The sequence below is a fragment of the Epinephelus fuscoguttatus genome, linkage group LG4 (assembly GCF_011397635.1).
Source record: "Epinephelus fuscoguttatus linkage group LG4, E.fuscoguttatus.final_Chr_v1".
NCBI classification, from domain to species: Eukaryota; Metazoa; Chordata; class Actinopteri; order Perciformes; family Serranidae; genus Epinephelus; species Epinephelus fuscoguttatus.
In genome coordinates, this window is record NC_064755.1 from 38,951,546 (window position 1) to 38,967,329 (window position 15,784).

The following is a 15,784-nucleotide window of genomic DNA, read 5'->3' on the forward strand; positions in this document are numbered from 1 at the left end:
TTACATGTTTAGTTTCATAATGATGATGAAGCTGCTAAAGAAAGTTAAACTTATTTAAATGACATCTTCATTACAAACTATCGGTCAAAAGAGCACAGTGACTAACTGAGATCAATAAAAGGTTCACATAATCCAAAACTGTATAAATATAAACAGATTCTAATAAAATGTTAAATAACAAACGATTCACAGTTTTTTCCTCTCACAAAAAAGAGACCTTAATTGTTTCACTTTTACATCTGTGAATGTTTGATGTCTCGACTTAACGGCTAAAAGCTTTAACGCTAAAATTTGACATTGACTGAAATCCTGAGAGAGTTCAGACCACTTTACACCACTCTCTCCTCTGTACAGTAAATATGAAGCTACAGCAGCAGCTGCATAGCTTAGCATAGGAGACTCAAAAACAAGGGGAAACAGCTATCTTAGCTTAGCATAAAGACTGGAAACATGAATACAGCTAGCTTAGCTTAGCATAAAGAATGGTAATGGGGGAAAGAGCTAGCTAAGGTTTTCACAAAGACTGGAAACAGCAAGCTAAGCTTAGAATGAAGACTTGAAACGTAGAAACAGCAAGCTTAGGTTAGCATAAAGACTGGGAGCAGGTGGAAACAGCTATCTTAGCATAAAGACTGGAAACATGAAAACAGCTAGCTTAGCATAAAGACTGGCAATGGGGACAACAGCTAGCTTAGGTTTTCAAAAAGACTGGAAACAGCAAGCTAAGCTTAGAATGAAGACTTGAAATGTAGAAACAGCAAGCTTAGGTTAGCATAAAGACTGGGAGCAGGTGGAAACAGCTAGCTTAGATTAGCATAATGGAAATGGGGAAACAGGAAGCAGGAAGACTGGGAACTGATAATCAGCCATCTTGGCTTAGCATAATGACTAAAAACATGCGGAACAGCTAGCTTAGGTTAGCATAAAGACCGGAAAAATGGAAACAGCTAGCTAAGCTTAGCTTAAAGAATGAAAACGGGGGAAACGGCTAGCTTAACTGAACATTAAAACTAGAAACAGGGACACTGCAAGCTTAGCTTAGCATAAAGACTGAAAACGGGGAATCAGCTATTTTAGCTCGGCATAAAATAAAACGGGCAAACAGGAAGCTTAGCATAGCATAAAGACTGGAAACTGCGAATCAGTTAGCTTAGCTTAGCATAATGACCAAAAACACATGGAAACAGCTCGCTCATCTTAGCATAAAGACTGAAAACGGGGAAACAAACTTCCTTAGCACTTAATCGACTCTGTACATTGAGGTATGAGTGATGATGTGTTCAGTTACTAAACTCCATTTAAATCTAGTGTGATGACTAAGCATTAATAAAGAAAGTGACCATTAATCGTTGACCTGAATTGAACTCTTTAAATTTACATGAGTATTGTTTCATGATATGAAACAAATGTGAATCTGTGCTTAAACTTTCTCGTGCACATTATGTGAATCTGTATTAATATGAACAGTTTTCATAAAGTATTTAATATCTGTAGGTAATTTTTACTCTTCGATAAGACATGAGTAGATGATCATCAGTGTGGATTTTACAGCTGTAACAGTTAATCAGTTAATCGATTATTCGATCAACAAAAGGTTATCAGCAGCTTTTCTTCAGCTTGTTGAGCTCTAATTTATGTAGTGGGAATAATTGTAAATTAGCAAATGAAGCTAAATAAGTAGGAGAACTGTCATCATTATTATTATTATATTTTTGTATTTTTTATAGTTTGTGTGTGCTGTTTGCTTTTGGGCTTGTGGCCATGTTAGTCATATAAATTGTACATTTTCTTTGTAATTATTTTACAAAAGGATAATCAGCAATAACGATAATCAGCAATGAGATCTGAGGATTTGATGTTTTTCTTTGTTTTCTGTCACAGTAAATGGATTATTTGGAGGTTTTCAACAGTCGGTCGGTCACTGTGGGCTTTGAGAAAACTGAAAGATTGATCAAGAACATAAACTGCAGATTGATCAATAGAGAAAAAGTTATTTGGAGCCTTTGTGGATCCTGAACTCTGAGCTCTCTGTAGTGTGAGTGTGTAGTTCTGATCCTGGCTCAGTTTCAGCTGTATCCTCATGTTTACTCCTGTTGTGCTGCTGCTGCTGTAGTGTCCCAGTCTGTCCACAGAGACGTTCAGTGGTCATCCGTGTGTCAGCTCCAGCTGACAGAGACAGGACCTGTGACGAAGAGGAGCAGATGAAGAAACAGAAACATTAAAGACGTGGGATATAAACAGCTGAGGAGGCAGCAGGATTCTCTGCAGCAGGTAAAACTCTGTTTAAAATTTCATATCTGAGCAGGTTGTGAAGTTATGAAATGTGGAGCTGCTGTGGATCCAAAACTAAACTCATTTGCAACTTTTCTTACAATCAGTTTATTGTTTGAGTCATTTTCTAAGCAGAGAAGCCAAAACTTTGATTGTTCCAGCATCTTAAACATGATAATCTGCTGCTTTTCTTGGTCTTTTATCTCAGGAAAGTGAATATTTGTGATTTTTGGACGTTTAATGATGTGAAAATGTGCTTCAGGATATTAAAGTGAACATTGTTTTGCTGACATTTTATAGTATGAAATTAATCAAGTAATTGTTAGTTATCATTAGATTAGCTGATGATAACAGTAATCTCTAATGAAATGAGATGTTATTCTGTAGTCTGACAGGAGTTCAGTCTGACTTCTATTCAGATTTTATTTTTTACTAAATGCAGTTTTGTTTATTTAAAACTGGGGAAAAACTGAACTACTGCACAGAAATAGCATTTTGTGTTTTCACCACAAACAAGATACATAAGCAAAGCAGAGAGAATGTGACTGATTTTAAGACTTTAACAAATAAATTATTTCATTATAAATATTCTTGTAATTGTTCATTAAACGGCAAAAGAAAGAAGCCGGAGGCTCTGACGCTATGGAGGAACAATCTGTGATTCATCAAGTTTTGATAATATAATTATTGCGGTGTGGTTAATTATTTGTTGTGTCCGATGATTTTCAGCCACAACTTGTGTGTGTTATTTTGTTCTTTCTCTGTGGCTGACATCTCCATGGCAACATCGTACATGTTGCAGCAGTGTATCAATAGTGGTCCCTCTGTAGGAATACAGCAGGACGTCCACAGGACTTCAGCTGTTCATGAAGGTTGGACAGTTGAGCCACACAGGTCATTATTATCAGATTGTGTGTTAAATAATATAACGTTACTGCAGATAAAGCACTGTGTGAGTTCCATAGTATACATTTAAAAAAAGAAATTAAGGAAATGAAAGGAGTGATCTGTAAGGACCACTTCCGCCTTAAAATGACCATTTGTAAATCATGTCATGTCATGTTATCTTGAATTCATGAAGAAATCTTTGTTGTTCTTGCATGCCTCCACGATAAACGGCAAACGTGTTTATTTATTGATTGATTGGGGACCACATTAACAACAGCAAAACTATATCACAACAGGCACATGCACAGACAGACCCCAGGTGGTGCTCATGCACCTGCCCTTTTGCCCACTGTCTAGATAAGTGCCCTGTTTGCGAGACTTTTTTTTTTTTTTTTTCTATTTCTTTCAATAATTTTAAATTTTAGTTTTTAGATTTGGCCCATGGCATCCCCCTGCCCCTTCCTCTTCAACTTCCCTTGCGGCAGCTGCACGTAAATCGAATCCCTGCAGAGCAACATCACGTCTCCCTCATCTGCCTTCATGGCAGCCACGTGACAATAGTATTTGCCCTAAGCCTTGGCACTCTGTCTTTGTTCTGAAATTAAACCACTGTTAGAACATCTTAATACAGGCAGTCTAATGTAGGCAGTAACCCATTGTTGACAGGCGTCAAGTTGCTGTCCAAAGTCCACAAGTCTTTAGAGTAAAACTCAACTTGAAATAATGTTTACGTCTCCCACGTTGCATCTCTGGTAATTAATTTTAACAAATGTAACATGCAGTTTGGGACTGCAGTGCATAAAGAGCACTGAGGAGGAGTGTGGGGCTGCTCGTTTCTGTTCTCTGGGACTCTTAAATAATATTTACAGCTTCTTTAGAAGATAATTGACATGTGAGTATTTAAAAAAGGGAGGAGAGAATGAGGAGAGGAGAAGAACAAATTGAGAAGAGGTGTTTGTGTTACCACTTGAACACACATTTTTGTACTTTGATAATCAACTGTTTACAGATTTGATTCATTTGATTCATAGTCCTGCCTGAACTAACGCTATGCTCAGTTTTTGTTGAGATATAATGGTCTTGGAGACATTCAGGCTCTAATCTCCTGCAGATTTTTATATAAAATGGCCAAATCTGAAGTTTCATCAGGTTCCACAAATGCATAGTAATGTAATGTGGTGTTGAGATAATAAAAGGGGACTTAGGGTCGACCCCTGAGGAACTCCACAGATCAGAGGAGCACAATCAGGATGGAGACAGAGATGTTTAGATAAAGAGGTGGAAAACATTCATGTTATCAGGCATCAAAGAGCTGTCAGAAGAAGAGAAGTGTTCCTCTTTGAGACAGAACCTCCCCTCTTATTCTGTATCTGCTCAGTCTGTCCACGAAGTTTGTCTGACTGGAGGAGGTGCTAATCCCCTAAGATTATGTTTATATTACAGAATCATAGTGAAGTTTGACGAACTGTTGGTTTGTGTCCTCCAGCAGCAGCAGAGCTGGTCACCATGAGTCTGGACGAGGATGCTCGCTGGCTTGAGTGGGTCACCAAACAGTTTGAGACCATCGCCGGAGACGACAAAGAGATTGACATCGACGAGTTTAAAACGGCTCTCAAGGTCAAAGAGGTGAGGCAAACATGAATACTCATATCCTCAAGTTAAAGTATTCAATTCATCCCATGACTGAAATCTGATTCTCTGTGACATCATGACTATAGATTATTAATACTGAAGCACCAGTGTTTGATGCTAAATGGTTCCAAACTGAGAGGTCGGGCCCATCTAAAGGGTCACCAGATAAATCTGAGGGGTCGTCACATGATTAAGGAGAGAGAAGAAGAAAAGGCTATGCTCTGGTACACAAATCTGATTCTGAACTTTTCTGTTCGATTTAAGTGAAATATTAATCATTTGAAACGTTAAAATTTTATATCCTCCTGAGACCCCGTGTCCTACGACGGAGTATTAGGGCCACATTGAAGAAAAAAAAATTCGGAGATTTCGAGAATAAAGTCGAAATATTACGAGAAAAAACTCGTAATATTTCGAGAATAAAGTCATAACCGAGAAAATTCATAATATTACGAGAATAAAGTCGAACTATTATGAGATTAAAGTCGTAATATTTCGAGAATAAAGTCATAACTGAGAAAAAGTCATAATATTACGAGAATAAAGTCGAAATATTATGAGATTAAAGTCATAATTTAACAAGATTAAAGTCATAATATTCCGAGAATAAAGTCGTAGTTTTTAAGGAAATAACCAACAACAAACAGAATATCAGATTGTCTTTCATGCCGTTGTAAGTAGCCTAATAATTAGGTTCGGGAACCGGCAGCGTGCCGATTCTGTGTCAGTCGAAACTGCGGGCCCAACTCTGCCACTGATTGGCCAGTGTGACATTCTTCATAATACATATAGAACGTTAGTGAAATACAAATAGGCCTAACAGAAACATGCGTTTGTTTGGGGACAAGTTAGTGGTCTCGTTACTCGTTCCACAGGCGAAGGACCCCGGACACATAACCTACAGTAAATACACCGGTTGTTAGTAACTTTTAACATACATGAGTGTTTGTGACTCTTGGCTCTTGTCCCCTAACTAACGCTTGTTTCTCTTTCACTAACGATATTTTCACCTCATTAAGTCACATCCCGTTATTTCCTCTGTAAACCTAACATTACAGCAGCCTACAAGCATGCTGTGTCAATAAATCAGCTCAGACACTGTTAGAAATGTGATATTTAGCCTAATAACATCATGCTACAACAGTAATAACATCAGCTTTAGTCAAATGGCTCTAGCTCTCCCGGTAAATATCATAAACTCTGGACACATTTTCCCTGTATGTTGACATGATAATGGCCGCGTTTCCCAGATCGCTCTTAGCTTAAGAAGATCTTTCACTAAGAAGGAGTTGCAAGATTGAGCTGACCCACTCTTAACATTCTTCTTAGCCACCAAACGTTCACAGATCCAGCCGCAGCAGGCACATTAATATTACACTAGCCTAAGCACCCTGTGTGCGCTCAGAGCTGTGGCACAAGTTACGCACCAAAATCTGGCGGAAGAAAAATAATAATAAGACGAAAAATAAGTAGGCTGTGTGTGACTTATAGCTGATGAAGTGGTGGGTGATCGATGCGCCTGACATCGATTGATTTAGTTTCAGCACCGCAGTAGTGGCCAGCTCCTGTTAAGAGTTTCTTAAAGAGTGATCTCAAGTAAAATCTTAAATGGATGCAGAGAGTGAAAAGAAAGCAATAGCCTAATTTAAAAAGTTGCCTTTATTGAAAATGCATTTAATCTCTGATTCAATTTGAAAGCTATTTCTCAAGACAAGTTCTGTAATTACCTTGTCCGCTTTCATTCTGTTTATATCTTAACAGGAGCTGGCCACTACCGCAGTGCTGAAACTCTAAATCAATCGATGTCAGGCACATCGATCACCCACCATTTCATCACTGTCCCCATCACTGTTTTAACATCTCCTTGCTTAGGCTAGTGTAATATTAATGTGCCTGCTGCGGCTGGATCTGTGAGCGTTTGGTGGCTAAGAAGAATGTTAAGAGTGGGTCAGCTCAATCTTACAACTCCTTCTTAGTGAAAAATCTTCTTAAGCTAAGAGCGATCTGGGAAACGCGGCCATTATCATGTTAACATACAGGGAAAATGTGTCCAGAGTTTATGACATTTACCGGGAGAGCTAGAGCCATTTGACTAAAGCTGACGTTATTACTGTTGTAGCATGATGTTATTAGGCTAAATATCACATTTCTAACAGTGTCTGAGCTGATTTATTGACACAGCATGCTTGTAGGCTGCTGTAATGTTAGGTTTACAGAGGAAATAATGGGATGTCACTTAATCATGTGAAAATATCGTTAGTGAAAGAGAAACAAGCATTAGTTAGGGGACAAGAGCCAAGAGTCACAAAGACTCATGTATGTTAAAAGTTACTAACAACCAGTGTATTTACTGTAGGTTATGTGTCCGGGGTCCTTCGCCTGTGGAACGAGTAACGAGACCACTAACTTGTCCCCAAACAAACGCAAGTTTCTGTTAGGCCTATTTGTGTTTCACTAACATTCTATATGTATTATGAAGAATGTCACACTGGCCAATCAGTGGCAGAGTTGGGCCCGCAGTTTCGACTGACACAGAATCGGCACGCTGCCGGTTCCCGAACCTAATTATTAGGCTACTTACAATGGCATGAAAGACAATCTGATATTCTGTTTGTTGTTGGTTATTTCCTTAAAAACTACGACTTTATTCTTGTAATATTATGACTTTAATCTTGTTAAATTATGACTTTAATTTCATAATATTTCGACTTTATTCTCGTAATATTATGACTTTAATCTCGTTAAATTATGACTTTAATTTCATAATATTTCGACTTCATTCTCGTAACATTATGACTTTAATCTCGTTAAATTACAATTTTAATCTCATAATATTTCGACTTTATTCTCGTAATAGTATGACTTTAATCTTGTTAAATTACAACTTTAATCTCATAATAGTTCGACTTTATTCTCGTAATATTTCGACTTTATTCTCGACATCTCAGATTTTTTTTTCTTTAATGTGGCCCTAATACTCCGTTGTAGCGTCCTCCTATAAGGACATCACATTTTAGGTCTACTTGACCTTATACTTCATTCTACTTAACTTTGAGCTGTTGTCCTCATTCATGGGCACTTTTTTGTGCCATCTAGTGGTACTAAGAGAACAATACTCTAAGGCCCTGATTGCACAGAAAGCATTTTAGCAGTTGAGGAAGGCTTTTTGTAATTGTTTTTAATGAGAATGAAAATTTTTGCTTGTGTTGTGACACGTTTGGCATTTCTGTGCTCTAGGCGCCTGGCATTTTTGCTTGAATGCTCTGAACTCCATGAGTTAAAAAAAACTTCAACTCAGAGCGGAAAAGCACCCCACGTCATCACTTTTTTCACCATCTATTTTCCCATTGTCCAATCAGATGATTTGAGAGGCAGGCCTTCTGTAGTGGTCACGACAACAAGTTTACAGTTGGTAAACAATGGAGGAGAAACTGGTGGTAGCGGTTGCTGGATACCCAGAGCTATATGGCCTGATGATACACAGCAGGTTGTCAAACTGTCCCTGAGTCATCCTAAAATGGATCTAAAATGGACCTGATCCTCGATGATGGCCTGGAACTGGCTGTCATGGAGGTGAAGCTCCTGGACCAACTGGTGGTACTCCCCATGATCCGCCCTTTTTTTTAGGGTCTCATGTACCCACACAGATTTCCGTTTCCCTGTGCCCAACAAACTATTTGCTGACAGCCTGTCACCCTCAACCAGAGCTACAGCAAGTACCCTCTGCCTCAACATTTTAGGAACTAGATACTGATTACTGTCAAATAACAAAAAAATATAAATAAATGGTAGATTGATTACACAATTTACATTTAATTTATTGCAATATATTTTATCACAATACTCAGCATATCGCAACAAATTTCAAATTGCAATAATATCGTATTGTGGAGCCTCAGATGATTCCCACCCCTAATGAATGGACGTGTTCAGGTAAAGTACAGGTGATCACAGACACACTGACCTTTGCTGTTATATCTGATCATGTTATGAGATGTGTTCTGATGTGTGTGTTTTCTCTACAGTCTTTCTTTGCCGAGCGTTTCTTTGCGCTGTTCGACTCTGACGGCAGCAGCTCCATCAGTCTGGACGAGCTGCTGGAAGCTCTGGAACTCCTGATCCACGGCAGCGAGACAGATAAGCTCAAGTTCCTGTTCCAGGTCTACGACGTGGACGGTCAGTGACCCTGATATATATGCCTTCTTCCTCCAAACACATCAGTGAGCCACACTGTTATTACTTAATTTTATACACCCTCCAGCTTCCACATATACTTACTAGAGCACCAAATGTGGATTAATCTGCCACTGAAAATAGTCCCCGACAAAGTCACTATTTTTTCATGTTTGTTTGAGGAAAACACTGATGAAATAATTTGTGTTTGTAAAGATCTTCAGTAGGAACCAGTGGGCTTGGAGCCGAGAGACACAGACAGCGTTGAATATGTTGTTGTTGTTGATTTGAATCTGACAATAAGAAAAATATTGAAGAACACCAGACTGGTCCTTTAATGAGATACTCTTTACATGTGATCATCTGTTATAGTTCCGTTTCAGGAGATATTTCAGGTGTTATGACGAACTCTTCTTTCATTTTCCAACTTCCTACATTTCCCAGAATGCCATTGAGATGTCTTAAAAAGCTGGAGGCTGTTCTTTGCTCCACACGTTCAGTCTTTTAATCCATCCACTCTGAAACACACACACAGTCTCGTCTCTCAGTGTAATTGAGGTAAATTTTGTCTAACAGGCAGCGGTTCAATCGATCCAGACGAGCTGCGAACTGTTCTGAAGTCATGTCTACGTGAGAGCGCCATCTCTCTGCCGGAGGAGAAACTGGATGATTTGACGCTGGCGCTGTTTGAGTCGGCCGACAAAGACAACAGCGGCTCCATCACCTTTGAGGAGCTCAAAGCTGAGCTGGAGAACTTCCCTGAGGTGATGGAGAACCTCACCATCAGGTCAGACACCTGCATTTAGTGTCTGCACTTATTATCCAATTATTTATTAATTGTTTATTATCCAATTATTTGATTATTATTTATTATTTTTCCTCCTTTTATTATCATTTTTATTCATATTATTAAATATTATTCATTAATCCTATTATTTTATAATTATTTAATATTCCTATTATTTATTATTATTTTATTATATATTATTCTATTTATTATTATTGTTATTTTTAGATATTATTCCTAATATTTATAACTGTTCATTATTCCTATTGTTTTTTATTATTCATTATATTTTATTTTATTTTCCTGTCATTTATTATTATTTAACATCCCTATTGATTTTTTATTAATAATTAGTCCTATTATTTATTATCCCAATTATTCATCATCCCTCTTATTTGTTATTATTTATTATTCCTCTCATTTATTATTTTTTACTATCCCTATTATTTATTATTCCTTTTATAATATATTATTATTTATCAACCCTATTATTTTTATGTATTATTTTTTATAATTTGTTTTTCTTCATTATTCCTTTTATTTATTATTTTTATTAACCCAGTTTAAATCTGTATGAGGTCAGTTAATTGTGCTGTTTATGTAAATTAAACATTCAAAATTGTTTTATATCTCAGTAAACTTTTTTAGCGAAATTTGAAGGTGACGTTTATAGACACATTTTTCCTCCTCCTCCTCCTCCTCCTCAGTGCTGCTAACTGGCTGAAGCCTCCCGAGTTGGATCAGAAGAAGCGCCAAGCTCCTCGTTACCTGACTCGAGCCTACTGGCACAACAACAGCAGGAAGTTGCTGTTCCTGTGTCTGTACGCCTGCCTCAACGTGCTGCTCTTCATCGGGGCCATGCTGCAGAACCGTCATGGCGGCGTCTCCTTCATGGTGGCGAAGGGCTGCGGACAGTGTCTCAACTTCAACTGCACCTTTGTCATGGTACGACACGGCTCAGAGCTGCAGCTGGAGGAGCTCACGTGCTGCTCCAGTTTCCTGTCTGAGAACTTCATCATGATAAGAATTACATATTTTTAAAAAACGAGTCCTGAAAGAAAATCATTATCAGCTAACAAGACTGAGAATAAGAGAAGCTTATCTTTGATCCTGTGAGAGGAAATAACTTTAAAAAAACCCCAGATAAATACAGAAAAATAAGTTGGATGGATGGTTTTTTATGAAATATGTTGTGTTCAGGTGCTGATGCTGCGTCGCTGTCTGACATGGCTGCGGGCGACGTGGGTGGTGAGGGTCTTACCTCTGGACCAGAACATCCTGCTGCATCAGATCGTGGGCTATGCCATCTTAATCTACACGGTGGTGCACACCACTGCTCACGTCCTCAACTTCAGTACAAACTCACTCTGTCTCTTCTTTAGCTTTGAGTTCATGTAGTGATGGGAAGAGTTTCGTAAATGTTACCTCCTGAATATCATAACTCTCCTTTTATTTCACATGATTATCAGTTGACTACTTCGTTCTGCAGCAGGGGGTTATTTAGTTAAAAATCACCTTTGGTATAAACACAGCAGCATGTTTTAATGATCAGCCGTGAGCAGTGAATGTAGTTGACACACAGCTGAAATAGTGTTTGTGTCATGTGTTTCAGTGCGGATGGCAGAGAGCAGTGAGTACCACCTGTGGGAGTACCTGCTGACCACGCGGCCGGGGATCGGCTGGGTGAAGGGGACGGCTTCGGTGACCGGTGTCGTCCTGCAGGTGTTGATCAGCCTCATGGTGCTCTGCTCCAGCACCTTCGTACGACGCAGCGGACACTTTGAGGTAAAAGGAAACTAACCATGTTAGCATGTTTCCATGACAACAGGATGATGCTGTTGTCTGGGTCCAGAGTCAAACCTCTGAGTCTGCACTGTGCACCCAGCTGATGGGTTTCTCAGTTTGAAAAGCAGTCGATCCAGTGAGCGCTGCATGAAGACTTATCAAGTAGGGATTGCTCTTATTATCAGAGGAGTTAATCTTGACCCTCCCTAAAAAGGCCCTTATAACCATTTTTTATGCATTAATATTCACTCCAAATGCAGGTATTGGAGCCAGTGCAATGAGCAAACAGCACAGGAAGATCATCACTGTATCCTATATGCTCAGTTTGGGTAGCTCTCTTTAAAGTTTCAAAGACTTTTTCATTGGCATTCTCTTGTTTATAGAACTCTACTTGACGTACTTCCACCATATCTATCTGTGTACATGAAGAAAAAAAAAATGAAAATGGTTTTGCTCTCCGTTCTCAGAGCATGATTTTATTGTCTCTACCGAAGGTACATACAGAGTTTGGGAGGTGAGCATGCAGTCACTAGTTCCTCTCGGCCGTTTCAAAGCTCTGTTGCAGATTTTTGCACACAATCTTCTACACTCACCGACCACTTCTATTAGGTACACCTTGCTAGTACCAGGTTGGACCCCTTTGCCTTCAGAACTACCTTAATTCTTGGTGTCATAGATTCAACAAGGTGCTGGAAAAATTCCTCAGAAATTTTGGTCCATATTGACATGATGACCTCACATAGTTGCCGGCCAGAATAATATCAGTAACTTATAATGATGGATGTAATTACAATTTAAAAACCTACCCTTCAATGTTAGAAAGTCAAAAGTCAGAACAAAGGAATACTTCTCACATCTATTTCCAAACAGGTGAGTAGGAGAGGGGTCGAGCAGAGTCCAATCAATAAGGACATTTATACAAAGTGTTTTTAAAGAGCGGCAACACACAAACATATTTAACTATCAGTTCAGTGATTGAAGTGATTATCAGAAACTGAAGACATAATGAACACCAGTTCATTATGTCTTCAGTTTCTGATAATCACTTCAGGTGTTACATACTTTAAGGTGTTACATACCTTTTTAGGCTTCCTGACATGTTTCAGTGGAAACTTCCACCCTCCTCAGAAGTGTCACTTGGTGGTGGACCTGTCACAACCACCTCCAAGTGACACTTCTGAGGAAGGCAGATATCTTTTTAAAGATTTCTGGTCTGTCAGAGCTGCTCACACGTCTGCAGACTCTCAGTCTAACTGTCAAAAATAATGATTTTAATGCTGCACCTAAATGTTGCAGCATTAAAATCATTATTTTTGCAAGTTAGACAATGTGCAGGAATTAAAGTTTAAAGTTAAAAGTTGAAAATGAAATCCTGGAGTTAAGTTTCACTGTTGTCATGAGAAGATTATTTTGGGGTTTCACTAGAAGGACTTTCAGACGTGTGAGCAGCTCTGACAGAATAGACGGCACTACACAACACTACACGTCACACACACAACATGTTGTCGTGTTGAGGCTCTTTGAAAACACTTTGTTTAAAAGTCCTTATGGATTGATTATCTCTGTATATAAAACAGTGATCTCTCCACCTCCACTCACACTCAGCATGTTTTTACACACACACACACACACACACACACACACACACACACACACACACACACAGCTCAGTGTGTGTGAGCGGCTCCCTCTGCTGTCTGTGCTCACTTGTTACAATAATCTTCTTTTTTTTTTATTATTATTATTATTATTATTATTATTATTATAATACTCATACTATAATAATGATAATAAACATAGTTATTAAGAAATAATTCATGAATATGTGAAGTAATAAAAGGGATGTAGTGACAAAATGAATGAAAATAAATACATAAATATTCAGCTGTAGTATGAGGCTTGGGGGAGGTTGTTACACAGGTATATAGGTGCTGTTAATGAATGGAGCCCAATATGTTTTCCAAAGCTATTTGTCTTTCTATTGAAATGTACTGAGAGAGTAGATGATGCCACTGCAGTGTTGAGAGGTTGTTTCTGTCTTTACAGTTCAGTAAAATTGTCTTTTTAGTGACTGTTAGGGTGACGAGTACAGGTTGTTCATGTTTTAGTGGCGGTTCAACTGTTGCGAGATCACGTAGCAGACACACAGAGGGAGCGACTGGAGCGCTGTGGTTTGTGGTTGAGGATATTTTGTGTGTTTTGTTTGTCCAGAATGTTTGAATCGGGGCGGGCGGCAAAGCCAGGTGGCTTCAAAGTAGTCATCAGTGGTGTTTGTGTAGTTTATATTGTGTCAGGTGAAACTGTGTAGAACTTTGTATTGAATATGGGTCATTGAGAAGATGTTATTGTTGATGTGCATCCAGGAGTTGATGTCAGAGGATATAATCTTCTGTTTTTATTGTCATTTGTTGTTTTATTGTCCCGACACTGATCTGAGAAACATTCAACATCAGAATCAGAACAAAACAAAAGTCTAAAAGAAAAGACTCCATGTTTTTTTGTCTGGAAAAGTAAAGCATGATGACATTAAATATTTCTAACTGACCACTTCAATGATTCCACCCTCCGTCTGTCAGGCACTTCATAGAGCTGCAGACAGCTTCCTGTCTCAGGCTGTATGTTGTGTGTCCTCCAGGTGTTTTACTGGTCTCACCTGTCCTATGTGTTGGTCTGGGCTCTGCTGGTGGTTCACTGTGCAAACTTCTGGAAGTGGTTTGTGGCTCCTGGTTTGGTCTTCCTGCTGGAGAAGATCGTGGGAATCGCTGTCTCGCGCATGGGAGGTCTTTACATCGTCGAGGTCAACCTGCTGCCGTCAAAGGTAGGGATGCACCGGAGCGACTTTTTCAGACCCGATACAATACCTGGGTTTTGGGTATCGGCCGATACAACGTACCGATCTGATACCACTGTTTATTTAATAAGTTGTCTGCCTCACTGTGAGAAAGTGACTGGGATCAGTTTTTATGTGTTCTTCTTCTGAAGTTTTAGAGTCATAACACTTGCAGAGATCCAAGGGGAGAGGGGGTAGCAACACAACTCCACCTAATGGAGGCTTAGGGCACCCCAGATTCAAACCTCCCAAATCACATAATTGAAACCACAAAGTATCTCCATACTGCTCGTCTGTAGTGATCCAAGTGTCCTGAAGCCCCGACATAAAAAGTTGTTTGGAAAAACGTCATTTGAACAGTTAGAGCTACAGGCTACAATGAGGCTAAAAACAGAGTTCAGATGATGTTCTTCCAAACAATTTTTTATGTCGGGGCTTCAGGACACTTGGATCACCACGGACGAGCAGTATGGAGATATTTTGTGGTTTCAGTTACGTGTTTTTGGACATTTGAATCTGGGGCGCCGTCAGCCTGCATTAGGTGGAGTTGTGTTGCTACCCCCTCTCCCCCGGGATCTCCACAAGTGTTGTGAGGACTCTAAAACTTCACCTGAGCCTCCCTCGGCATATGGGTGAGTAGATAATGGCTGAATTTTCATTTTTGGGTGCACTATCCCTTTAACTTCATCATCAGGTCAGAGATGGTTGACGTGGCTCTATCACAGCAGTGAGCTTTGTCTACATCACATTAATGACAGCATGATGTAATGTATGAATGTGTGATGTCGTCTTTTCTGTTTCTGTGTGCAGGTGACTCACCTAGTGATCAAACGTCCTCAGTTCTTCCATTTCAAACCTGGAGATTACGTCTACATCAACATTCCCGTGATCGCCAAGTACGAGTGGCACCCGTTCACCATCAGCAGCGCTCCGGAACAGTCAGGTACGCCTCAGCTCTCACACAGTGGTGGAAAGTAACTAAGGGACTACTTCAGTATTTCTATCTTATATTGTGATATTGGGTAATATAAGGAAATATTGTACTTTTTTACTGCACTCTATTTATCGGACAGCTTTAGTTACTTTAATACAAAATATAATCAATAATGAATGATGATGTATTATTACAGTTATTAAAATGAGCTCCACCTTTACCAGCTGCAACATTAAAGTGATGAACACATTAATGCATCAATAATCATAATCAAACAATATAGTATGTATTATTACGCATCATGAGTACTTTTAGCTTTAATGCTTTTGTTTGATATACATTTTTAATTTCTCTTAACTATATGGGATTATTAGGACATGATACGTATAAAAAAACTAAGCTTTGTCTTTGAACAGTAAGAAGTACTGAAAACAAAAATGACGTCCTCATATCAAGGTGATGAAACAAGATGATCACTTTCCAC

The 15,784-nt window shown here is 39.0% G+C and overlaps 1 protein-coding gene across 2 annotated transcripts in view; it reads left to right on the top strand.

Moving 5' to 3' along the window:
- Positions 1-1,893: 1,893 nt before the first annotated feature.
- Positions 1,894-15,784, top strand: part of nox5 (NADPH oxidase, EF-hand calcium binding domain 5) — a 28,692-nt gene continuing 14,801 nt past the window's right edge. The window contains exons 1-9 of one of the 2 annotated variants that reach the window (XM_049573665.1): positions 1,894-2,271; positions 4,649-4,785; positions 8,817-8,967; positions 9,541-9,751; positions 10,459-10,696; positions 10,952-11,105; positions 11,364-11,536; positions 14,172-14,354; positions 15,177-15,309. In XM_049573665.1, the coding sequence (XP_049429622.1) occupies positions 4,666-4,785; positions 8,817-8,967; positions 9,541-9,751; positions 10,459-10,696; positions 10,952-11,105; positions 11,364-11,536; positions 14,172-14,354; positions 15,177-15,309 (1,363 nt within the window). In that variant the 5' untranslated portion in view covers positions 1,894-2,271; positions 4,649-4,665. Of the gene's footprint in view, positions 2,272-4,645; positions 4,786-8,816; positions 8,968-9,540; positions 9,752-10,458; positions 10,697-10,951; positions 11,106-11,363; positions 11,537-14,171; positions 14,355-15,176; positions 15,310-15,784 lie in introns of both variants that reach the window. The other variant, XM_049573664.1, reaches the window with a different exon arrangement.